At 37.5% G+C, this 25,326-nt stretch overlaps 2 protein-coding genes and 1 pseudogene across 2 annotated transcripts in view; 1 reads left to right on the top strand and 2 right to left on the bottom strand.

Moving 5' to 3' along the window:
- LOC109046761 overlaps nt 1-14,155 on the bottom strand; it is a 29,546-nt gene extending 15,391 nt beyond the window's left edge. Inside the window, exons 1-7 of the mRNA XM_042768855.1 lie at nt 14,009-14,155; nt 7,915-10,297; nt 7,710-7,827; nt 6,276-6,807; nt 5,206-5,661; nt 580-765; nt 93-173 (exon numbers count right to left, since the gene is read on the bottom strand). Coding sequence (XP_042624789.1) covers nt 93-173; nt 580-765; nt 5,206-5,661; nt 6,276-6,807; nt 7,710-7,827; nt 7,915-10,140 — 3,599 coding nt within the window. The 5' untranslated portion in view covers nt 10,141-10,297; nt 14,009-14,155. The remainder of the gene's footprint in view (nt 1-92; nt 174-579; nt 766-5,205; nt 5,662-6,275; nt 6,808-7,709; nt 7,828-7,914; nt 10,298-14,008) is intronic.
- LOC122147154 lies at nt 10,215-19,846 on the bottom strand (annotated as a pseudogene).
- Nucleotides 19,847-20,597: 751 nt separating this feature from the next.
- Nucleotides 20,598-22,386, top strand: LOC109047025. Its single transcript, XM_042768861.1, has 3 exons — nt 20,598-21,053; nt 21,159-21,206; nt 21,676-22,386. Exons 1-3 carry the CDS (start codon nt 21,024-21,026, stop codon nt 22,237-22,239), a joined length of 642 nt encoding a protein of 213 aa, XP_042624795.1. The 5' UTR covers nt 20,598-21,023; the 3' UTR covers nt 22,240-22,386.
- The last annotated feature ends 2,940 nt before the right edge of the window (nt 22,387-25,326 follow it).

Here is a 25,326-nt window from a genome sequence, read left to right on the forward strand (position 1 = left end):
AAAACAGACTGAGAATTTGAATAAACCGGTTGGACACGTGAAATGAGAGCAAATATTTACTTAACTAAACATGGGAATAATAGCTAGCTCACCTTAACGCCTGATCCACCATCATCCCTGAGAAGTTAAAATAACTGAGATACTCCTCTGCCACCATGTGACTGAATTCATTGCTGCACAAGTCATGAAAAGACAAAAGCATAAGAAAATAAGTTTTTGCGTCTCATACTGGGGGTCCAAAAGTCAATGCTTTAATGCAAATATGTTCACATGGTAATTTTCACAAATAAGTGACCCTAAAAACAGTGCAGAATTATTAATATTTAACATTTTTAACTTATAAAGTTCGTTCAGTTTTTTTATTTTCAAAACCCTAAAACTTTATTTGAAGTTTTAAATATTTAAAACACAGTCCCCGCTGTATATTTCTCCACATTTACCCTAAAACATGGCATTTATTATTATAATCAAAGATAACTTTGCTTCACAAAAGCTCAAAAAACAAAGTTAGACGACTGAATTAAAATAAATGTAAACATAAGCTTCTTAGTATTTATTAATGGTTAAAATGATCCTCACTTCTTGTTCAGATGACGTGCCACCTCTGACTTCTTAAATCCATCAAGACTGTACAAACGTTTGGCCAACCGTTTTGCAGCTTGGAGGTCAGATTTGTTGCCATTGGCCAGAGTTTCAGTGCTGCCCACAGCCAATCGCTCAGCCACCTCTGTATCAGACTCAGACACCGGCCGGGATGGCCTCTCTCTGGAACCAGAGGAAAAATAAATGTACGACATCTACATCACAGGTGACACACATTTATTTGAATATGAGTTATAACATTACCAAGTAAAAGTGGAATACATTTTACTTGAAAAAAGGCAACCCAGATACGATATCTAAATATGCTTGGGCTTACAATCAGCCATCATGGATAACACAATATAAGCATACTGAACCACACTAAAGCATACTGAAAATATTAATACTGACTATTCATCAAAGCAGTCAAATCATGAGGTAAAATTTGTTTATCTTCTATCAATCATGTCTGAACCTGTCATGCACTAGCAGTGAGATGTAAATAGAGTCTATCTGATCTACCTTTACAAACTCTTTCCCAGCAGATCAGTTCAATCCACCATTTACAGAGAAACTAGCATAACAACAAAAAAAAGCACACCTGACAACCTATTGTGAGCGCATAATACATTTGCCGTTTTTACACCATTCAAATGCACAAAAGCTTGTCATACACATACACACATACACATAAAGGTCTTCAGCTGATATTCACATGTAAATAATAAGAGAACAGAAAGAAGTTTAACTTATATTAAAAGTGTCAAATATATATACTAAATACATTTCATTCAGTCTAGAAACAAAAACTAAAATGTAAAACTCTGGCAAACTTCACATAAAAGGTCTGCAAAACCAAAACAAGAGGAGCTCTCCCCAAAAAGTGCTTTAAAAAAGTGTCTACTCTACCTCAGGGACCCAACTCTGCCTTTAAACCACTGCATTCCAAAGTCTTTTAGATGTACGAGCACCAGAAAGTTCATGCCACATGCAGATCACTCTGTCATCTGTCTTTGGTTTGCGCCGAAGTTCTCCATTCCTAACCTACTCCGACCGGATAGTTCACAAACAAGGCAGGGGAGGAGACTCGAAGGAAGGGTATGAGGGCAGACTGTTTCTACTTCAAACAATGGACAGATAGAAACATGGCAGAGAAAACCAGGAAGAAATATAGAGAGCTTTTCCGCCACGGCTTCTAGGATGTGAGAAGAGCTTCTACAAAGATGCACAGTGACTAACAGACACACCTTTGCTAAATATTTTTTTTTAAGGTCAGACATCATATAATTAGACACCTGTGTTTGAATAACTTGTTTGGTGAGGGCACTTAAAGTGGGAAAAATGCCAGACAATGATTTCTACAAATGCCAATACATATTTCTACAAATAAATGCAGGAAGGCATATGCAAACAATCACCTCATATGTGCTGAGGCTCTACAACATTCCAGTGCTTTATGAAAAAATTTGAACACACCTCTTTTTAACGATGGATGACAAGATTTACATACTAAAGGAGGAAAAAGACTGCATAATTTAAACATTTTTTGCATGACTAGATAGCTTAGACAAAGCAATGATGACAGTCTCACATGCTGAGGATATGATACTACCTTACACTGACAATGAGTTGAACTAGAATTTTAGGTCTTGAGTGGTAATGAAAATATGTATTGGAAAAGTGACAATAACAACAGTGTACGAAATATACAGTGGCTTTCAGTGAGTTGATGTTTTTAAAAGAAATTTTAAGGAGGAACTTTCACAGTGTGTTGAGGCTTGTCTTGTGTAACGCAAGATAAATATGATTGTGATATCTTTGTAGTATTTTAATCAGCAATGAAGTGATAGTGACAGTGTTTATGTTTTGTTAATGCTCTGTCAGATGATGATCCTAATGATAAGGAATCGACCGTGACTATGGTCACATCCTCAGGCTAATATGATTTCTGGTAGGGAGCATCTATTTACAATCCGGTAACTAACTAATCTAACTTTTTTGTTATCAAAATATTTGAAACCCTGACTAAAACATATACTTATATGTAAAAGTCGTTTTGACAACAAATTTTAATTAGAGGAGTCAGACCACCCAAACCTCAACTTATTCAGACCCCGTGTGTTAAATTGAGACCATAATGGTCTTCACATAAATCTTGAAGTGCTTTTAAATACTAAATTTTAATAGTGCGATAAACTGTGGATTGCCTCAGGTATTCATCAAACACTATTTAGCAAATGACTGATATAATATATATAACTAACACTGAAAAAAACTGAAAAAAATAAATAATAATAATAATAATAATAATAAATAACCACTACACATACTTTTTAATAATCACAATAATAAAATAAATAGTAAAATTGCTAATAAAAATGTTAAAAACAAAGTAAAATTAGTAAAACTGTAAAAGTAATATTAAAATGCAAAAAAATCATTAATAAAAACTATAATAGTATCTCACTGATACTATAACAACACTGACAGAAGTCTATATTTTCCTACTCACCGGTATATGGCAGGGTGGGGGGCATACATGTAATTGTCCTCCAAGGGCCCACCCCTCCAGCAGAGCACATAATGAGCCATCACCTTAGCCCTGCCCCTTCACACCTTACATAGCCAGATGACAGGCACTCGCTTATAAACCCAGCCTCCAGCCTTCCACATTTTCTACCCTTTCCTGAACCTCCTTTTGTCCAGAACTAGCCTGGGGAGGTTTTAGAAGAAATCTGACCCTCTGCTTTTGCAAGTCTCTTGAACTGTCATTAAAGTCTTTTAGTTGCTGTGTTGCTGATTCTCTTATCCTTCTCCAAACTTTCACAAGCTCTTTTTGTGCCCATTGCGTAGTCAGAGGATGGATACAGCTGTTCATCTGTTTTATTTTCTCTCGTTCTTTCTCGCCCCACCAACTCCCGCCTTACGCTTGCCTGTTTGTGCGTGTTTGTGGATCTGAATGCGTGTTCCTCTCTTCTCAGCTAAGCTATTTTTCTCTGGTGGATATGGTCTGTATTTCCTTTCACAACAGTTTACTCCCCCTTTTCCCCTCTTTCCAACCCTCTCTTCCTCTCTTTGTCTTGCCTTGTTACTTTCGTCCCTCCCATTAGACTTAGTCAATCTCCATTTCAACATGGTGCTGAATACATAGTCATGATTAATATGTATCGATCTATAAGAACAAATGCAGGCCAGAATTATGTGTTAGAATAATGGATTGTGGTTCTTCAATATCAGTGGCCATTTAATTAAAATAATGGACAGATACAGCCCTGCTGAAACAGTAATAGTTTCCTACTCACTCTATTTAAAACCCTGAAATCACAAGACAAGTTAATCTGCTCTCACCATGGAGATTGAGTGTGCCTGGCAAAGCTCCAGGTCTATCTAACCCCATGGCAGGAGAAGGAATGTAGTGGATGAACCAGGTATCAAAGCATACAGTGTCGGCTTTCAGGAGCTTTTTATAACCACAGTAAACCTCAGATAAAATATCCAGTCAATGTTCCTTATTGTAGGGACTTGAAAACCTTATGCCACGTTAAAATGCCAGTCTAAAAGCTACAAAACTCTGTGAAACCGCTGTTGTTGCACAATTCTTATGTTTCCAAAAGCTCAAGTGCATATATTTTCTACTGTCAGTGCTAAATATTTATTTTCCTGATCAACATTGTTGTCTTGACATACTTTGTTTAATATAAATCTATCATAAATCATAAGTTTTTAAACATAAATCTGAATTCATTTTGTGTACAGAACAAGAAAAAACTATTTGCTGATTTAAAAAAAATGTACGAAAAATATTACATTTAAGAATTTATTATTTATTCAGCAAGTTTAATTTTATTTTGGAGTAAATTTTAACTTTTTAAATTCATTGTTTTTAAGGAGGCATCGTTTTTTATTGGACAACTAGATAAAAATGCTAATGGACTCAGAGCTGGACTCTGATTTATTCTGACAGCACAGACAGGAAGGAGTAGCAAGATATTATAGGCCTAAAACTCTGACCCTGAGATCCCTAAATGACTGCTTGCTACGTACAGTTCTATTTCTCTGAGGATGATTTTAAGCAAGCCCTGCATGTTAACACACACTACATCAAGGGCATCCCTAAAAGAAAGTCTATTTGTAGTTCATTCCAAGTCAAAACAGATTATCCAGAAAACAAAGTGAGCTGGTATCTCAGTACAATCACAAAGCTCGGCACTGCCCTCTAGTGGTAAATACTCAACCGTTGATTCTTTTTGTAAACCCATCTTAAAATAGACAGCCCATTAAATCCATTTTCACTAAACAACTGGTGACTCAAATTTGTCAAAATGAGCAAATTACATAGAGTTGTGGCTACCATCTGTCATCAAAACATCTGTTTGCGTTTTGAGAGGAACTACAGCTTGATGTCGTACTATGATGAGGACAGGAATGAATTTGTCTTTGTGTGTGTGTCTGCACTGCCAGCTGTTCCTCTTCTAATGTGTATAATTGCTATTATTCTTCCAAGTGTTTATTTCACCAGCGGGGTTTGGGGGTGTTTACATTACACTAACATATCTGTTGACATGCAGTGATGATGAGATATTAATGACAACTCATGGAAAATATAACCAGACCGATACTAACCTTATGGCAGCATCTGTGTCAGAATCAGGCCTGCAGGCATGATCAGAGCTGGATCCACTGCAGAATGGACTATCTTCTTCACAGACACCACTCTGGTCCTCCCTGTGTGGGTCCTGGGAGGCCATACACTCTGTGGGATCAGACACAGCAGGTGGTTCGGGGCACGTTAGTGGAGAGAAGTTCAGTTCGATGATCTGCTTGGCACTTTCACTGATCTGACTCTGGATCTCAGGAGTGAGAGTCGGAAAGTCAAAAGTGAAGACAGGTGGGCCACTAGGGGTGATGTCTTCACTATCCAGGCTGCTATAAGAGGTGCCCTTGGCACGGTGCGACTCCATAATGCTCTCAAAGTGTCTGCTAAAGGAGTCCAAGCCATCTGATGAGATTCGGCAGGGGCTGGTGACAGAGATGGGAGACTTCAAAGCCATGTGGCTGTCAGGCTGGCAATCTGGGGGACTACAAGAAGAGCATAAGTCATAGATGTACTCCTATGAGTGGTTTGTCTTAAAAATAATTAAAATGATGCCACAGTACTGACACCCTAGAATTCTACATTTTCACGAATAAAAACCCAGTTAATACTGTAAAAAAAAATACAAAAATAGACGTAAAAAGTATCTGAAAAATATTTAGTTTCTTTTAAGTTGACACTGTATTTTTTCTACCCACCATAAAAATATATTAAGAGAAACTACTGAAAATATGGGTGTCAATAGAAGAAAATAACTGTAATTAGTCTGATGAAGTCTTTAGTACTATTATAATGTATATGTAAATGTGAAATTATTTTATGTTATTATTTTATTTATACCATTTTAATACTATTTAATCTATTTTAATCTGACCCCCCTGAACTCCACTGCAGCCCCCCTGGGCATCCATTCTAGACCCATTCTAATTTTCCCCTAAAGTCTTCATAATGGAGCAAAACAACATGAAGCAGGCATTCAAAATCCAAATCTTAAACAGATATCAAGTGAAAGTCTTCTGTTGCGTTCACTGGGATGTGGATGTCAGATATGTGTGTGAATTCACATATGTAGCTATAGTGTATTCTATTCCACACTCACCCTCTTAGCAGTCGACTAAACACTTCATCTCCTTCAGGTGTGGCATTTTGCCTCTTTTTGTCACCTTGCATCCTCACACTGGCCCAGCTCACCACCTCTTCATCTTGCAGCTCCTCCTCACCATCTGTGTGTGGGCACAACACTCCCTCCAGGGGGCTGCAGCTGTTAGTGCCTGAGGTGCCTAGCACACTGCGGTTACTGCCAAAAGCAGAGTCCACCTCCTCCTGTTCTGCCATCATCACCTCATCAAGGTCTGTTTCCCTGTAACAACGCAGGGGCACCGCATCTATGTCAGTCTCTGAATATTTCACACTACGTCTGGTGATGCCAGTCTTATTGGAGCTTTCCATTGTGGAATGATGGTTTATCAACTCCACTTCAACTTGCTGTACAATGTGGCATGCAGATTTCGAAGAGCCAGTTGATTTACAGTGTCTTGAGTGTGTTGTTATTGGTCTTACGGGTGTAGATAAAGGTGGAATGGATGTTGGAGACTCACTGGAACAACCACTTGAGTGTGCAGTGGAGGAGCCTGGAATGGGTGTTAATCAAAGGAAAATCAAATGATTGAGAGTGTCATTCTTTCTATTTGAAATATATATATATATATATATATATATATATATATATATATATATATAGTATATATATATATATATAAACAGTATATCTAAACAGACAAAATGTTTAACCTTTCTAATTCACAGTTTCAGTAAATGGCTTTGGCCACATATAATTCTATTTGCAGAAGGTTTAATCTGAATTGGCTTACAAATAAGGACGTTATTAAATTAACAATTGTATGACATAAGGCCCTGTAGCTCAACAGGTAGAGTATGACACTATCAATGCCAGAAATTCATACACTGATAAAAAGAATAGCCTGAAATTGTTTTGGATAAAAGTATTTGCAAACTGTATAAATGTCAAGATAAGGGAAAGGAATAACCACATAAAACAAGCAATTCTCAAGAATAATTCTAGTGACTCATTCTGTTCTAACCTCTCACTCTTTGACATCAGTGAATTTAAAACACCTATACACAGTAAAGAATTTAAACTCAATGAAACTAAAAATAATCTATATGAAGACTACATGAAATACATATAAATTCATAATTTTTCAAGAAATTTATACACGACATAAAACCACAGCTAAAATCAAGCAAAGCTGTAACATAAATCCATTAAAAGGTCATTTCAGTAAAGAGAAACCTTGAGAAGCGATGAGAAAAAACAAAGAGCCAAGTTAAACAGAGAGGGCAAATCATAATGTCATGCTTTGGGGATAAGGCTTGTTACATAATTGGATTAAACATTCATTATGAGGCGAACAGCTTGTTTACAATGAAAGGCAAATGAAAGAAATAAGGATGACATTTCAGAAAACTGCCTTCTGGAAGTCTGAGTTGGACATTTCCAAGAAATTCTCACCCTTTGTTTCATGCTTATCTTGTTGATCGTAGTGGGACCCAAACAGGAACTCCCATTTGGCACGAGCAATCTTCTGAGAGCGCAAGGAAGGCCTCAGCAGAAATGGTCCACCTTCAGACTACAAACAAAAATTGAGTTATCAGACAACAAACTCAAACAGTAAATCAAGGCATGAGATGAATCTAAAGATGTGTACCAAGATTACCTGTATTCCTGTGTTTCCAGAGTCAGGACTCTTTTGGCTGGTTTTGCTAGATATCTCAGAGGATATGCAGTCTTTCTCATGTAGAGTGCTCTCTATAAGGCTGCCTGTGACCCCACTGGAACTCTGTGATGCTGTACCACTCCACTCCCTGTTAGTCCTAGTGTCAGCTTTCATCTCATTTTTCTGCATTGAGACCCTACAATGGTTCTCTTCAGAGACTGGTGTTGTTGGACTATTCCTCTTATGACTGTCCTTCTCCCTTAAGTTTTCCTTTTCTCTGGCTAAGCATTCCTCTACCCCATGCTTTTGCTGAGCGGTCCAGCTTGGTGTCTCTAGGTTAGGCCTTGTAAAATGTCTCCTGCTGCTATTTGGGCTGTCTTTTAGACCTCTGAGTGTCTCATACTGCCTATGCTCATAACTAGGTGTATGACTGTCTCTTGTGTACTGGGAAGGCAGGTGCCGATGCAAAGTCGGGCTGTCCTTCCCTACCAACTGTGTTCTCTCTATACGTGGGTCTCGTATTGGAGAGGACGGTATTACATCTGATCGGTTCAACCTTGCTGGAGCTGCTGGAGATATACTTCCAATGTGGGGCAAAAGAGGGGTTGTTTGAACAGAGTGGTGACCAGTTTTGACAAATTCTTGTTTACAGTTGTACTCCTGACCAGGAAGGTTGCAATTAGAGTGAGTTTGTTCTCCAGGGCCCTGGAAGTTAGCATAGAGCGGAGGCTCTCTTGAATGTCCTAGCTGGGGACTGTCAGATCTTACCGTGTCTGTCGATGATAGGGTTGGGGTTGGAGACCTCCTGGCTTCCATAAGTATGGAAAGTTTGGTGGCTTCTTCTGCTAGTTTACAAGCCATCTCGGGACTTGTGGCTGGGGATATGCTCCTCCTTCCACTCAGCTGGTTAGCTCCTTCTTCTACCTTATTTTTTGAGTTGGTCAGGTTGAAATTAACTCTGTGGGCTTGCCGTGGACTATCTATTATGGAATGACTGAGTTGTTGATTGCTTGATGGTTGAGTTACAATCATAGCTGGCTGTTCATGTTGAATAGCTGTAGGCTTACAGGATGGTAAATTTGGGCGATACCTATACTCTTGCACTCTTTGGTTTGAGACCTCCTGATTGTTGGCGCTTGAGTGTGACATTGTAAAGTAAACTTGCTTGGCATGGTTAGACAGTTGGTCTGTAGCATGGCTCCTAGGAATTCTATAAAACAAACTATTCCGCTCATGGTCCATTATTGTTGCTTTTGTGGGCAGGGTCCTAGAACTGCATGGTATCACTGGTGATCCAGACCAAGACCGACAGCGGCGCTGCTCTCCTCTTCTGATGTCATGACCTCTATCAGGACAGTTGCCTGCCAGTTTTTGCCTTAGTTGTGGGGAACCAAAATCTTCCAATGCTCGATGGGTGGCTTCTCTGGCAATGGAGTCTAGAGTTGCCCTCCTAAAGCTGGGAGTACCTATATGTGAGTTCCCCAAACCTTGACTAAGCTGGTTTGAACTACAGTTGTTCATGGATTCCAATCTGTTCAACCACACTGGATCACTGAGCCTTTTCCTGAGGTGGAGAGGGGTAGCACTCTCCTCCATGGTTCTGTTGAAAGGATTGTGAGGCTCGCTCTGGCACAAAGAGCTATACTGACCCTCTACTGATTTAATTTTAGCTTTTTCAATGTAACTGAAAGTGGCAACAGATCGCCTCCCTTCATTTCCTCCATTCATCTTAGTTGGGCTGCAAGCTTTACGAGTCCCACTGGGAGTAGGAGGGGCAGTAAACCGTCCTGAGAAGTGAGGTTCCTTCCCAAAGAAGGGGTCACGTTCAGAAGGAGCACAAACCAAGTGACATGCATTTCCATTGGGATCTGTTTGAAAGGCAGACAGTAACTGGTTTATCTCATCATAAGGTAGACTTTTCTGCTGTTGGGTCACCGGTTGGTCTGAGTCGTGTCCTGGATGTAGCTGAAAACTTACGGAGTGTCTAGATGTTGATTTACTAGAGGCCAAGGTCTTGGTGCTGCTTCCACCTTTATGCAGGACTCCGCGTGGGGATGTCTGACCATGTGGTGCATTAGGGCCACCATACTGCGATGACTGAAGGATGTCTGGTGCTGTCAACATAAGGGAGTCTGTTTTTGCCACATCATCCAGGTCTTTTCCTTCTTCATCAGTGACAGATCTCACCTCTACATACAAGTGGAGGACTTTACCTGACTGAGACATGACTGACCAAAATCAGCCTGCAGATCTGTCCTATATCACAACACCTGTTCTCTGCAATTGATTTATCGTACTGGTCATCTTGTTTGCTCAGGAAGTATGTTGTTGTTCACATCTGACATAGAGTTTGGATGGACTCCAATATCATCTTCAAAATCACCTATAAGAGACAAACAAGAAGTATATCAGCTTTAACATTACAATAACATCTTTTATAATAGGTTCAGTAAAACATTTGTACACTGACCAGCATAACTCACTCTAACATTAACACTAGCAATATGTTATAGGTCTACAGTATTTTGAACATTCATTAGGGGAAAGCACCGAAGTTGCGTAGGCACCTATTGAAATCATTGGCATTCTTCTTCTTCTTCTGTTTTTTCTTCCCCTCTTGAGTCTATGGCAGCCCATAGAGACGCTTGTGGGAAAGTTGTGAAATTTGGTTCCAGGTTATTTGGTAGTCTAATAATTAACCATAGCAAATTTGGAGTCTCTAACTCAAACGCTCTAGTGCCACCACTTGTCCAAAGTTTCAATCATATTTATGCCAATTACTTTTGAACCGTAAGGCACAGAAGGAAAATTATTTTTCCTCTGAATCCTTGGCTCATGCCAAAATTCAAAAATTATAAAAAAGCAAGGTTTTGTTTTTTCGCTATTTTTATTTGTTCAAGAAACCTACTTTTTTGAACTTTCCTAGATGGTTTGTCTGATTCTCACCAAAATTGACCATGCTGGCAAAAAAGTTATGGAATTCAATTTGATTCTTCAAACCGTTTTTGAATAACATGCGAACAAATTTGACGAAAAGCACACAAAAATGGTTATGAAGCTATATATGAGGCTATATCTCCACAATGGTTTGGCGTATTTTAATACCCAATTTTAATACCCAATTTTCCCATGTCAGCCATTTTTGGTGTCTGCCATTTTGAATTTTAAAGTAAAATGCTATATTTTCCAAACACAATGATGTATCGTCAGGGGCGGCTTTTCCGTATGGCAGAGTAACCCCCCTCTTGTGCCTCTTGGTGGCGCTGTACTTGGACAAAACATGAAATTGCCATTGACTACAATAGAGTATTATGACATAAAATGCTATATTTTACAATTGCTTTGGTGTACCATTACGAAACTGATTCCTTGGGTCATGCTAAAAACAGTGATACCAATGTTGCCATAGTCAGCCAAACTTCCTGTCCGCCATTTTGATTTTCTTTAAAAACCTACTTTTTCAAACTCCTCCTAGACCGTTGGTCCGATTTTCACAAAAAACGAATCATATCATCTTCAGACAATACTGACAAAAAGTTATGGATTTTGTGTTGATAGGACAAAACTGTTTTAGCATACCATAGCAACGAATTTGAGGCATGATGCCAAAATGACACTTGAGGCTGTATCTCTGCAATTGCTTTGGCATATTAACACCAAACTTTGTGTGTGCAATTGTCAACTCACACAGAACACACCACATTGATTTGATAACAGCGCCACCTATTGGTCAAACGTGATAAGCCAATAAATCATGTTACTAGTGGTTGTATTTACGATTTTTCAGCCGTTTTGACTAAAATCATCCTAAAATGGCTTCATTTACTCATTTCTGCAGTTGGTCTGATGCTTGCTTCTGTAGCGCTTGGCCCCGTAATTGCTACTTGCCGCTATATTTTAAATTATATTTATTAAAAAGTTAGAAATAACTCTAAAGCAAAACATTGTGAACTAACCACCTTGGCTCCTCTTGTTTATACTGTACTCCTACAAAATAAATAAAGTATGTTTACTGATGGCAAGAGGATCTAAATGTGTGGCATGCTAATTAAAGAACTTAAAGCAAACTCCACATACAAAAGCACCTTGGCATAGCTGCTGGCAGACTCTGTCTCACTCCCTCTTCAGATTACATACATAGTGGTAAATAAAATCTACTGTCGCTTTCTCAGAGGTACAGTAAGGTATAATATAATTACCTAAACAGAGATACTAACAAGTACGTCTCTTGCGTAGTCAAGTACATATCAGCTAGGTTTCTGTTCATCCTTACTGAGGAAACCCTAGCTGGGACCGGCATCCAAAACATAACATATCATCGTGACCATAGAATACATACGTAGAACTCCATATAAATATTTCTCCTGTAATGCATTCAGAAAGGCATTACCATCTGCATTAGACTGCAATCACATCTTTACAAGTCAGTTCAGGTTAAATGAAATAAACCTACTGCATATCTCAATAGCTCAGAGGAGAGATGAGGCTGATCATTACAAAACGCCTTCGAGGCTTCACTCTCTTTGATGCTTATAAGCCAGTCTAACCTCTCAGAAGCTAGTCTCACACAGCTGCTTGTTTTCTGTCAGCTCTTGTGAGAGTGGGCAAGTGTGGCTGCGATTGGACGTGTGCCAGGTATTGCGTATGCACCCGGCATTATGACCACCACTGCAGTTATGGGGGAGGAGGCGGGGAAGGATAGAGCATAGATTTCTCTCAGAGACCACACACGTGCTTATACATATGTATAGGAGCTCTCTAGGTCTCTCTTCTCTATTTCTTTTACATACATACATACACACACACGCTACAAACAATTCCTTTGTATTTGAAAAACATTATTCATCACATTCACAAACCAGACACTAATAATGCCACAGAGTCAAACTACACAGACAGGTGGGGTGACTAATACCTGAAATAACTCTCAGCTCATAATTGCAGTCAGTTTGTTTACGTCTTTTATTGATTTTTCTGAACATTTCTGCCGTATGCACATAAACTGACAGTCACCACTGATAAGCTACTACTAAATATTGTAGAAACTTAATTTTCTGTAAAGTTGCTTTGCAATGATTTGTATCATAAAAAGCGCTATACAAATAAACTTGAATTGAATTGAATTGTTTACTGCAGTCTTCCTGCAGTGCTTTACCTGAAATGTACTGACTATTCTGTATGCCTAGTACCTTTATCTGTCTTACATGTTCCAAGGTAACCTGTAACAAATTGAAATTGATCCCCCTTTAAATAACTTGTTTTTGGATCAAATTCCTTAACTAAAAGAATATGTCACATTCATGACAAAATATTGTCAGATGTTTGTTAAAAATTTTTTTTAGAATTAACTACAAATATATGTAGATGTAGAAAGGCTATCATTTTGTTTCTAGTGATACTTTAATATATTTTTAAGATAATAAAAAATAAAAATAAAACTTTTTGGTAACAGTTTACATTAAGGAACACATATTCACTATTATACACTAAAAGTTCTCCCTCACTGAACTCCTAATTTGCTGCTTATTGATAGTTGTAGTAGTAATTATGTTTAGGTATCGGGTAGGGTTAAGGAATCTGGAATAAGCAGAATAATGCAGAATAAGCCATTAATATGTGCTAAATAAGTACTAATAAACATGCTACTTGTAAGCAGCTAGTTAATAAGGTATAAGTTTTTTTTGTTGTTGTTGTTGTTTTGGCTTTTTAACCTACAAATTTGATGATTTTTATGATGAGTACTAATTAGTTCTGCTTTTCAACTACTGTAAAAATCTTTGAAATAAAATTTACAATTTAATTTTAATTATGGGAAGAAGAAAAAATTTTAGCTTTCACATCTTTAATATTCCCAAAGAGTATGAGTATTTTAAATATTATATATATTACATGTCAGAAAATGTCAAAATTAGCTAAGGAAATTGTTCAAATGCATATATTTGATATTTTGTTTCTGTTAAGCAGGCCAATTAGACCTACTTTTGCTCTGCTGTAGTTAATAGGATTCCTCCAACCCCTCCTCCTGTCCTCACTCCTGTAACTGTTACATGAACAAACACATAGAAACCAATTACAGTCAAACCCCTCCCTTTACCTGTTAACTCCCCTCTCAACCGCTCCTTCCCATCCGCTACACTGCAGCAGTGGGAACACAGTAAATTCCCTCCTTCAAGAGTCTTCAGAAAAAGAGGCTATTCATGTGTATGAAGTCTCTGTGCCTCCCTCTCTTCTCCACAGAAAATATAAAAAAGGTTTTGGCTTGTTTAACGGGTTAAGTTTTATTGGTTTTAGGCGGCCAAAAGGATTTGTGCATCTTCTCCAAGGCAACCCCCCCCACCCAACAGTAAACCTGTCTTAGCTCAACAGGACTTCCTCTATGCACCCTGTCACTCATGTTCTTAAGACCCACCCCATTCTAGAAATAAGCCTATCAGGTGCGCCAGCTCTCTGTCTGTTCTGTGAAGTACTGCATTTTGGAGTAACACAGTGACAGATGGTAAAAGGTTCTGCTCAATCTGCAGTGGGAGTGGGGGTTGCTAGCCAGAGGGAAAGCCCCTTGTAAATAGACTTGTATATTAGCAGGGATTGAGAAAAGACCATTGGGATTACAACTATTGATCTGAACTGAAACAATCCTAAGTTTCAGCAGACACTTTTGTGAATTTAAAGTTTATTTATTGCTAAATGCTGCTGTTTTTTTTTGTTTTGTTTGTTTTTTTTTTTTTTATTATTTTTTGTATGGCCTAATACTATTATACTTCATTGTAAACAGGAGATGACTGTGATGCGACAGAACTTTAATGATTAGCTGTGGTTGCATTAGAGTAAACTCTTTCAGGGGTGCCCAACCCTGCTCCTGGCGATCGACTGTCCTGCAATGTTTAGCTTCAACCCAAATCAAACACACCTGCCTTTAATTTTTAAGTGAGCCTGAAGACCTTAATTAGTTGCTTCAGGTGTGTTTGATTAGGGTTGGAGCTGAATTTTCCAGGACAGTCGATCGCCAGGAGCAGGGTTGGGCACCCCTGCTGTAGATTAACTGTAAGTGTAAACATTGGTACTTTCTGTTGCCCGCATGCATTACAGCATAAAAAAATGTAACATTTTATTGTTTTCTTTTTTACTTTATTTGCTGGCTTATGTTGTTGTTTATTATTAGAATATTTTATTAACAAAATATTATTATTTTGTTTGTTGGAGTTGAAAAATCTGGTCCCGAATGTTTTCTCAGATACAGACAAAATGTGTTGAAACATTTTTTTCATTTGTTCCACAAAAGAAAGAAATACAAGTCTGGAATGACAGATGAAATGAAATGATGACTATTTTAATGTTTGGGTGGAATATCCCTTTAAATCAGTGGTTGGGACCCCCCTACCCCCCACCCCCTCCATTTTTGGTTAATGCATTTTTCTAAAAGAGCCACAGTAAAAAAAAAATAATAATAATATAATATTATGAAAAACTTTTTTCAATAATGTTTCAATATTAGTAACTTTATTAGGTCCCTAGAAAACTAAAAACAAATATGCAACAAACAATATATAACATGTTGCATTAAGGAATTAATTGTGCAGGGCTTTCACTGAGGTTGAGTTATCACCTGTGGAGCATACAGTAAATCCTCTATTTACTGTAAGTGTCTTCTTCATACAGAGATCTGTCTGTATGTGTGTATATGAGTGAGTGAGTGAGTGAATGAGCGAAGAACAAAGTACAGTGCTTACTGCACATCGACTGTGTTCATGTGAACATTCACCAAGGCGGGGATTTTGACATACTTCTGTCAATGCTTTGTTTGTTCCCGACTGCTGCTTAAAATGTTGGAGATCACTTGTGATGCTCATTGTATATAGGCTTGTTAAAGTGTTTAAGTTTTTCATTAGTCTAACCTCATTGAACACTACATTGACTGCTGATTTCAGCATATATTGCACTATGTTTTGTGCATGCCTATATAAAGGCTGTGATTTTACTGTACTACGACATAAGGCACCAACAGATGAAAATCAAATTTAAAGTCTGCGTGAACCGGAAGTTGCTGCAGACTTTGTTTCCGTGTACTGACGTATTTCCAGCTGAAATGGAATACTGAATAAAGGGCATGGTTTTATGTTTGCACTCCTCCTCTCTGTTACTCACTCATAGCAATCTAACGGTTGGAGGGGTGTGTTTAAGTATATTCTGCCCAAGCCATCAAACTGACATCATCAGAAAAGGAATGCCATTCCAGAGCGGAAGTAAATGTTCAGATTTTGATTAAAGATTACGAAGACAAACAATTTTCTTCAGTGGATTAATTGTTTACATCAAGACTAGCAATGTGCACTAGTAAAATAAATAAAGTAAATTTTGATTGCATGTGGACTTTTTTTTTCTTTTAAATAAAATATAAGGAGAGATATTAAGAATAAAACAGACACATGCCTCTCAAAGTAGCTCCTGGCATTGTGCCATGCAATACTTTTTCTCATTTGAATTTTTATTAATGTTAATACATTTTTTAATATTGTGTAATCATTTTATGACCTTCTTTTGACCTCATAATTGAGACTATATAAACTATTTGTACGTCAAAAAGACTTTAAGTAATTTGTATTTGTATGTTGAAAAACAAAATAAAGATTACTGGAGTACAATTTACAAGAAAATACTATTCCGGTTTTTCTACTTGAAAATGTAATGTTTAATTCAGTGTTACTTGCCATTTCTTTGTAATTATATGTAAAATGTACTAGCAATTTCAGAGTGAAAATTGTTTAAAAAAAAAATTTTGTGCACATAATGTTAGCGTAGTTTAAGAGCAAGAGTTTAGGCATTAAATTTAAGACATAAAAGTGCTGTACAATTATTTTTACAACTCGGCTGACCTCCCACAAACACAGAGACACCGGGCATTGTGTAGTGCTGTACTACATTACCTACTGTGTTATTTGAGAGCTTTGGAAAGAATACTTTACTCAGATTGACTGCTCTTAGGCATTAGCTTCTAAGGTGACTGAGAACAACAATGGACATCTAGGGTATACGACAGATCAAAAATTAAAGCACACGAGTTCAAATCTACATTAATAATACACTATTTTTCTGCAACCACTAAAAGCAAAAGTCTCCACTAGAAGTTACAATTGCAAAGTAAAAAAAAAACAAGCACAAGAAGCCTAGAATCAATCCAATAGACAATACCATTTGAAGCCAGCCTACGGTAAAATTCAATAAATAAATAACATGTACACCACACTCTCAAGAGGCTTGCTTTAGCTACTTTTTAGCATATTAGGAAAAAAACAGAGGGACAAGCAACCTGACATACCTGATGGGTCAAAGAAGAGGTGCAAATGCAGGAGCTATTTGAGACTTCATGGTTTCATTGTGCATGTGGTGCTGAAGTGGACAGCTCCGCTGTAATTAGAAAAACTTCTACAGCAGACTAAGCAGTCAGTACACTTGTGCCTGTGTCTTTAGGGAGTGCCCGTATCACATTAACAGAGCAGTGGCAGGAGGCCCATCTGAGCTTAAGGTGTACTACAACTTTGTCAAGAAATGCTTTCTATCTTCTAAAGCTAGATAAACTCAGGTTTTCTGGACAAAATACGAAACTAATCTACAGCCTAATTATATATCTGTACATGTCTATGAAATCTTTAATTGAGTATGTGCCTAGGTAGGGATAGTTCACCCAAAAATGAAAATTTGCATTTAAAACCTGTATCACTTTCTTTCTTCTCCAAAAATAGATATTGCAAAATAACAGTTTTTATTAATAGAATGGGAGTCATTGAGAGCTGATTTTCAAAGTATGGACAAAACAACAAATGATGACAGAATTTTCATTGTAAGGTGAACTGTCCTTTTAAAGTAAAAAGGGCAAAATAATTTATTACAATTAATTGTGTTAATTTGTCAAAAAAAAAAAAAATTGCACCATTTTCTCACTTTTCAAGTTTAAAAAATCCAGAGAATAATGGGTTAATTTTTACAGTTAATTTCCATTGATGCAGAAATTACAAAAAAGAATCAAAGTATTAAATCCTATATTTCTCGTGATAACTACACCAAACTCAATTATATAAAACAGACAGATATACACTATAGAATAAGCTATATATTACTAATGTAACTGGGAAGCATGTATTCAAGCATTTTGAGAGTTTTTTTGAAAAATATATTTGTTTCTTAGATTTAAAGTGGCAAGAGGCTGACTGTTTTGGCCATTTATGTCAAACCTGGGATTAAAGATGGGATAAACTGGGTCAGAAAATTCAACATAGAATGAGTGGAGCGAGGAAAGTGTGTGTATATCATTGATAGAAAGATTCATTTTCTTTATGTATATCTAAACTCCAAGTTTTTGGATGGTTTTCTTTACTGCCAGTGGCTTTTCATTTGAGTCCTGACAAATGAGATATTTTCCATTACCATGATAGATGTAGCAGAATGTGTTGTTAAAGTCGCCGTTGCAATGCTCTGAATCCTGATCTCCAGTAGCTGACCCATATGACAGACCAATCAACCAATAGGGTTTCTTCCAGACGGCCACCTCCCAGTAGTGGGAGCTGCTGGAGTATCTCTCCTTAGCCCAGACGCTGTACTGAGTGCTGATGTTTGTATTCTGTTTCTTCTCTAGGGTTGGTTTCTTACTCCAGTATACCTCCAGCCTGTCTGCTGACACCTCCAACTCAGGGTGTGCTGTTTCTGGGTCTAAACTTATTGCTCTGAGACCTGCAGGTGGAAAAAATGTGATATGTTTCACTATAAGGTAGGATTATTGTTTGTAAAATGTAAGCCTACTGTATGTAAGTCTATGTATTTTATCGTTGGGCATATAAGCATACTTACTAGACCACAGACGCTGAGTTTTCTGAAGGACAACTTCATCTAAGATCAACCAGCTGTTCGACTGTCTCCATCTTGTCTGAGGTGCTGTACTCTTGCTCTATCACAGACTTGAATGGCAATTCCACCTGGGAACTAGAGTGATGTTGAGGGATTCTTTGAAATATTCATGGCATAGTAGAGACAAAAACACTTAATTTGTCATTTCAATCCCAAAAAAATTAAAAAATAAAGTGTTATTTTACGGATATGTTTCCGATATGGATTTCAAGAGAATATATAAATATACTGTACTATATACATATATATATATATATATATATATATATATATATATATATATATATATACTGTATATTTTCATATATATATATATATATATATATATACTGTAGTTTTCACATTTAACAACTTTTTACTTGATTGTTACACCATTTAACATTTTTAGAGTCAGAAAACACTGACTTTAAGAACTTGACACCTGTGTTTTAAACTACAATTTTATTTTATTTCTATCAACAATATTTTTAACTCATTGCAATTGAATTACCTTGAATGCATGCATCTTGCAGCGTAATAGCTTGATGGTTTTTGTGTGACCCGACTGCAATGCACAGACAACACACAGCAATCTGGTCCTCCTGACAGAAGAGTTCCAGCTCCTCCACATGCTCTTTACACTTAAAGGATATCAAGTCTTCAGTTACTTCGATGAGAGAGTGTCCTCTAAAAGCCTCTCTCTGCTGGTGCAGGAGAGTGTGAGCAGAGCACAGAGAGCTCTTCACAGCCACCTCAGTCTTTCCAATACACTGATCACACATGATAACAGAAGGTGACATCTGAGATGATTCTTCCAGCAAATGTGCTCTTGCAAAGACATCCTGAACTTTTCTTTGAAGACCCGAGTTGATCTCAAGCTCAAGATCAGGAGAAAGGAGTATCTGACACTCCGGACAGAACAGTGGTCCTTCTCTGGATGTTTTTGGGTCATCCATGTTCCAGACCAGAAGTTGTGCCCACATGGAAGGCGCACAGGGTCTGTAAAGGTCTCTACACAAACAGGACATTTGAGTTCTTCTTCTCCTGGAGCGTCCATGTCAGCAGACCTTCTACAGTGTGTGTGGTAGCTCTGCATTAATATTTCAAAGATGAGGTTCAGATTTCAATGCCAAAGTGTATTCAATTACAATAAACTGTGCATGTCTTCTAATACAATATATAAAATATTTCAAAATAACTATGACATCAGTGATATTCAAATCCTTCGTTTACCAAGTCTAACCTCAAATATTGAAGAAAACCACACCAAAAGGCACACAAATGCCTTTACTGCGAAATTATTAGTGTAAAATTCAACTTTAAAATTTAATTTTTATATATAATTCCATATTCTCATTCCTTTCATGTTTCTTTATGCATCATTTCACATTTAAACCTTTTCATATCAACATTTCTGCAACTCTAATTTCAGTTCAGCAATGTAACGTTACTGCATTAAACAGTCTGTATATAAATGTGCCTTTTTGTGGTTTGGATTACAGTAACATAACGTACCGTTGTTATGTATTAATGACAATCACCTGTTAACAATTTGAAATCCCAAATGCATAATTAGTATACCTAACATGTATTCTGTCCATTTAAAGCACATAAAAGAAGCATAAACAATTGTTTGAAACGCACATCACAGACCGTGCTTATGTTGGTATTCAAAACTTTGCGGCAAAATGTAGCATTGCTTTTGTTTGTTGTCTTGGTAACTACAAAATTATTTCCTGTTACATATAAAATGACGATAGAACTGCCCGTTTTTCGTTTATACATATATGACGGAAGGCTAACTGAGTGTTAACAATGACGGGCAGATTTGTTTTCAAACTGTGTATCAACTACAAACTCGACCAATGATCTCTCTGACGCTAGGTGGCAGTGTGTCGGGAACAGCGATGTAAATGCAGCAGACTAAAAACAACGACGAAACGTTTGCTTTCTCCTGCTGTAGCGTTTCTGTACGCGGGGATTTTGAGATCGCAGTGTTTACTCTCGCGAAATTTAGTCTTATGAGAAAGCATCTGTGAAAATGCTGCTGAAGAATATCTGCTTCCGTCCAATTACATTTGAGCCGTAATAGAAGTGGCTATGTTTATATGCAGCTGTCACAGTCATATGAGAGGTTTTTTAAGATTTGATACCCGTAGAGCTGCTTTGTGATATTGGATTCTCCGAAGAAAAATCGTTTTTAGTTATGTTATTTTATTCACTTACGGTCCACGATGATTAAGTGTAAATCCAGCAAATCTTCCGTAAGTATTTCAGATTCATTTCTGAGGCTTTGTTATTCACCCTCATCTAGCTATGTAGATGTAAATGTTATCAGCTGTGAAACTTACATTACTTTGTTTTTGTAGATGGTCAGTGGAGTTCAGTCAAACATTTCTGCCTTTTTCGTCTCAAAGGTAAGGAGTAAGGACATAAGACAACAATTTAGTGAACTCTTAAAGTTGCTCTTAAAGGGATATTAAACTCAAAAATGAATATTTTGTCATCATCTACTCACCCTTATACAATCCCAAACCTTTATGACTGTATGACCTGTAATATGCATTTTGTTTTCCAAATAAAGGCAGTAAATGGGGTCTGAGGATGTCATTTAAGATTTAATTTGAATTTATAAAAAAAAGCCCCCCCGGATGTTTTTGTTAAATTGATTTAATATGTTTGTGATGCCCTTTAATTGCAATTTAATTATTTTTTATGCAGGTACTCTGCATCAATTTATGTTATTTGATCCTTCTTAATTGATTTGTATTTTTGAAATTCAATTTAAAAAGTTATCTGTAACTTAAAAATGGCAACCCGCTCTTGTGTTTAAAATACGGTTGACGTCACACCTCACACCATAACATCACCTTTATGTTTTATCAGGTTTCACCAAAGTCACCTACAAAAATGGCAGCTGGAATTACAAGAGTCCCTGTTTCAGTGAAGACTGGTTTTGTGCAGGATAAAAGTGTCCCCTGCTCTCCAACCCCTCCTGCTGTCCCAGAGACACCTGACAGTCTGAGGAGCGAGAACCCTTCAGACACTTCATATGAGAACCGCTCACCGGTCTCCCGTGGCCTGCTTACTAAAGGTGTCAGGGGTAAACCTAGCCTGATGGCACGCAAGCTGATGCAGCTGCAGAGAAACAGCAGTCTAGAGCCAAAAGACTCTTTTGAGCTTAAGAATGGAGTAAGTCACTCTGGCTCTGTGAAGAGGTTGTTGCACAGCTCTGAGAACATCCAGAGTGCAAAGCAGTCCAGGACCATGCAAGTTCAGAAGCTTCCCGATTGTGACACAGGCTTACCAAGGGCCCCTCAAAAGGAGTCTTCAGGGACTTTACAGAGAGCATTCTCAAAGAGTCCAGAGAAAAAAAACAAAGCTGAGTCTATCAGTTTTGAAAGTAGCCGATTGGCAACTGGGCCTTGCGTTAAAAAAAAAGGAAAATAAATGGTTTCTCAAAGGTCTCAAAAAAATCCTTTCATGATCTGAGCTTTAGTACCAGTGAGAAAGAGAATTCACTTGCTCTAAACATGAAGCCAGAGATAGACGTGAGTACGGTTTCTGGAGCAAATGACTTTGATCTTGTGATGTCATATAGTTCGTGGATACAAAATGGATCTACTGAAGAAAAAGAGACTTTTCTCAACTGTCCAATCACTAAGAAGAGACCCTTGAGTACTGCTGATCTGCAAGTGAAAGACAAAATTGCTGATGGAGAGACTTTGCCAGCACCATTTGAAGATGATTTTACTGCAGTTATACAGCGCTATACAAATAAATAAACTTGAATTGATCTGATAGACGATTGGTTTGATGATGGCGTGGAGCAAAAATCTGTGGGTATGAATGATTTGTTGTTCATTTATGCGTTATGATAAGTGAGCTTTAGTAATATTTGATAGTTTGGTGTTTTTTGTGTATTAAAACAACTTTTAAACTTATTATTTTAATTTACATACTATTAGAAGTTCAGTTATTTTCACATTTTAAATATCTACGTTTTTTGTGTCTATATAAATATACTTGCATTTAGGTGCTTCAGTTTTTTTTACATTACAGATTTCTTTTTAAGTTAAAAAAAAAACAGATTATATTTTTCTTTTTATATGTTTTTGTTTTGTTTTTTTTTTTTTTTGTTTGATTTTTTTTATAATATTAAGTTATTTTTAATGATTTCTTTTAATTTTTTTATTTGAATTTTTGGAATAAAAGAGAATGCTTTCTAACAGTAAGTTGCACTTGGAAGAGAAGCACTTAACCATCACCTGCTCCAAGACGACAGAGTCCAGAGAGACCTGTATTCTCAAAGATGGTTGGTACAAAATGTTACTTGCCCTACAAAAAAGATTTTTGAGAGAGCTCTTTCTTCTTTCTGATTGTCTTTTTAACTTTCTAACCTGTTTTCTGAAGGGAGAGTACTCCTGTTGCTGTGGGGGACGTCTTTCTTCTTTCTGATTGTCTTTTTAACTTGAGCATAAAAAAAAAATAATATTAATTCTGGCTTGTGATTATATTTAACGATTGATAGAGGTTTCCTGGTTCTGCTGCCTGACCTGCTGATTCAAATCGGGGACCAGCAGACATGTGGTGTCCACGTTTTGGACTGAAGGTGAAGATAGATGTCACTGCTGGAGTTAGGATACATCGGAGAGGCAGAAAGCCTACAGAGAGGATTGTGCCACTGGAGCTGAAAACTGGCAAGGAGTCCAACTCCATTGAGCATCGCAGTCAGGTACAAAACACAACATAAACTAGATATTTCACGTTAAAAAATATCACTGTGTATGTCACTACTGGATATCACTTATTATGTGTCTTTTTTCTTTCTAGGTTATTCTGTACACGTTGATGAGCTAGATATTTCACGTTAAAAAATATCACTGTGTATGTCACTACTGGGGCAAGGAGGTCAAAACCGTCTTTTTTCTTTCTAGGTTATTCTGTACACGTTGATGAGCTCCGCTAGAACATCCTGTTGTGGGTAATCACATGGACAGGAGAGGTTGGTTGTTTTGTTTTGTTTTTTTAAAATTCATAAAATTTATAAATTCTGTCATCATTTATCTTCAAAACACAAATTAAGGTATTTTAATGGAACCTGAGAGAACCTGTCCTCAAACCACATTGATCATAGTCTATGTGTGAATAAAATCCTAAATGAAATCTGCTCCGCATCGGAAGACTTGGATCAAGCTGCTTGATTCCTATGGATTACTTGTACAGTGTCTTTCTGAACTTTTTTAAAGCATGAAACTTTTGAGGTAGTTGACAACAGAGATACCGAAATCCGTCATTTCATCAAAAATATCTTTACTTGTGTTTCAAAAATGAGTGAAATGGGTTGGGAGTGTGATGAGGGTGAGTAATACATGACAGAATTGTCATTGTTGGGTGAACTATGCTGTTGAGTCATGTAGTTTCATACAAATGAGTGGCAATTTCCTTTTAGCCATTACAGCGTACATTGAAATCTAAGATAGGCTTACATCCTGCTTATGACTGTACTAAATATGATCATTTTTTTCCATCACAGAGCTGGTTAAAATAAGAAACTCATTGGCCCATCACATCGGAAACAGCTTGGTCAAGGTGGAAGGAAGAAGTCAAATGGCCCCATTGCCTGCCATTGTATCTGACAAGCAAGCTTGCAAGTACTGTCCTCAGAAAAGGAACTGTGCAGTTTACAGCAGGTATTGTTTTTCTCTCTTTATGCATCATCTTCTATTATAGCTTCAAACCGAGTACTGTAATTCCATTGAGCTTCAGCTGAAATCTATCATTTTGTGTAGAGCTGTAAATCCACAGGCCTTTGTGCAGTCGGAGAGCGAGCACCTCAGCCCCGTGCACCTCCAGTACTTCAGCCACTGGCTGCTGCTCTGCACATTGGAGGCTCTCACCATGGAGAACAAAGCAGGTCGGCGCATTATCTGGCTTCAGACTGCCCAGCAGAGGTGGGTGTTTTATAAAATAAGACTTTTACTATACTTTGTGTTACTTTGTGTTTGAATGAATTAATTGAATGCTTTTGACCTTGATGAATATCTTTGTTGCGTCCCTGTTCTTATGTTGTTCATTCTCAGGGAGAAAAGTGGTGGTTGCGTGGGTAACATGCAGTTAGCTAGAGAGGTCAGCGTCCTATCTGATGGTGTATATAAGCACAGCTTTGTGAGGAAGGAGGGTGATCAGACTCTTACTGGGCTGATAGTGGGCGACAGGATTGTGGTCAGTGATCAGGACTCGGTGCTCATAGGGCTTGCCACAGGATATGTCACTGAAATAACTATCAGTGGAGTGACTTGCTCTTTGGACAAGTAAGTCTCTTGCAGATGCTTTTCATAATGTTGTTCAATTTGTTATTCATGTTACCTGAATCTGAAATATTCAAGGGTACATCAAAGCTTAATTTCACATTCATATCATTTCCAGAAACCTTTCCAAGTTTTCCTCAAACACAGTTTTCCGACTGGACCAGGATGAAGGTGCAGGGTGTCTTTGTTATCATTTATGTAGGATGTCTGTGTTTGTTGATGGAAA

This window comes from Cyprinus carpio, chromosome A13 (assembly GCF_018340385.1).
Source record: "Cyprinus carpio isolate SPL01 chromosome A13, ASM1834038v1, whole genome shotgun sequence".
Lineage (NCBI taxonomy): Eukaryota > Metazoa > Chordata > Actinopteri > Cypriniformes > Cyprinidae > Cyprinus > Cyprinus carpio.

What these genes read in the sequence shown, in the direction of transcription:
- LOC109047025 (XM_042768861.1), top strand. Translation starts at nt 21,024, where the DNA reads ATGATTAAGTGTAAATCCAGCAAATCTTCC. An exon ending in GTAAATCCAGCAAATCTTCC is followed by an intron (nt 21,054 to 21,158) that starts GTAAGTATTTCA and finishes TTGTTTTTGTAG; the next exon opens with ATGGTCAGTGGAGTTCAGTC. An exon ending in CTGCCTTTTTCGTCTCAAAG is followed by an intron (nt 21,207 to 21,675) that starts GTAAGGAGTAAG and finishes ATGTTTTATCAG; the next exon opens with GTTTCACCAAAGTCACCTAC.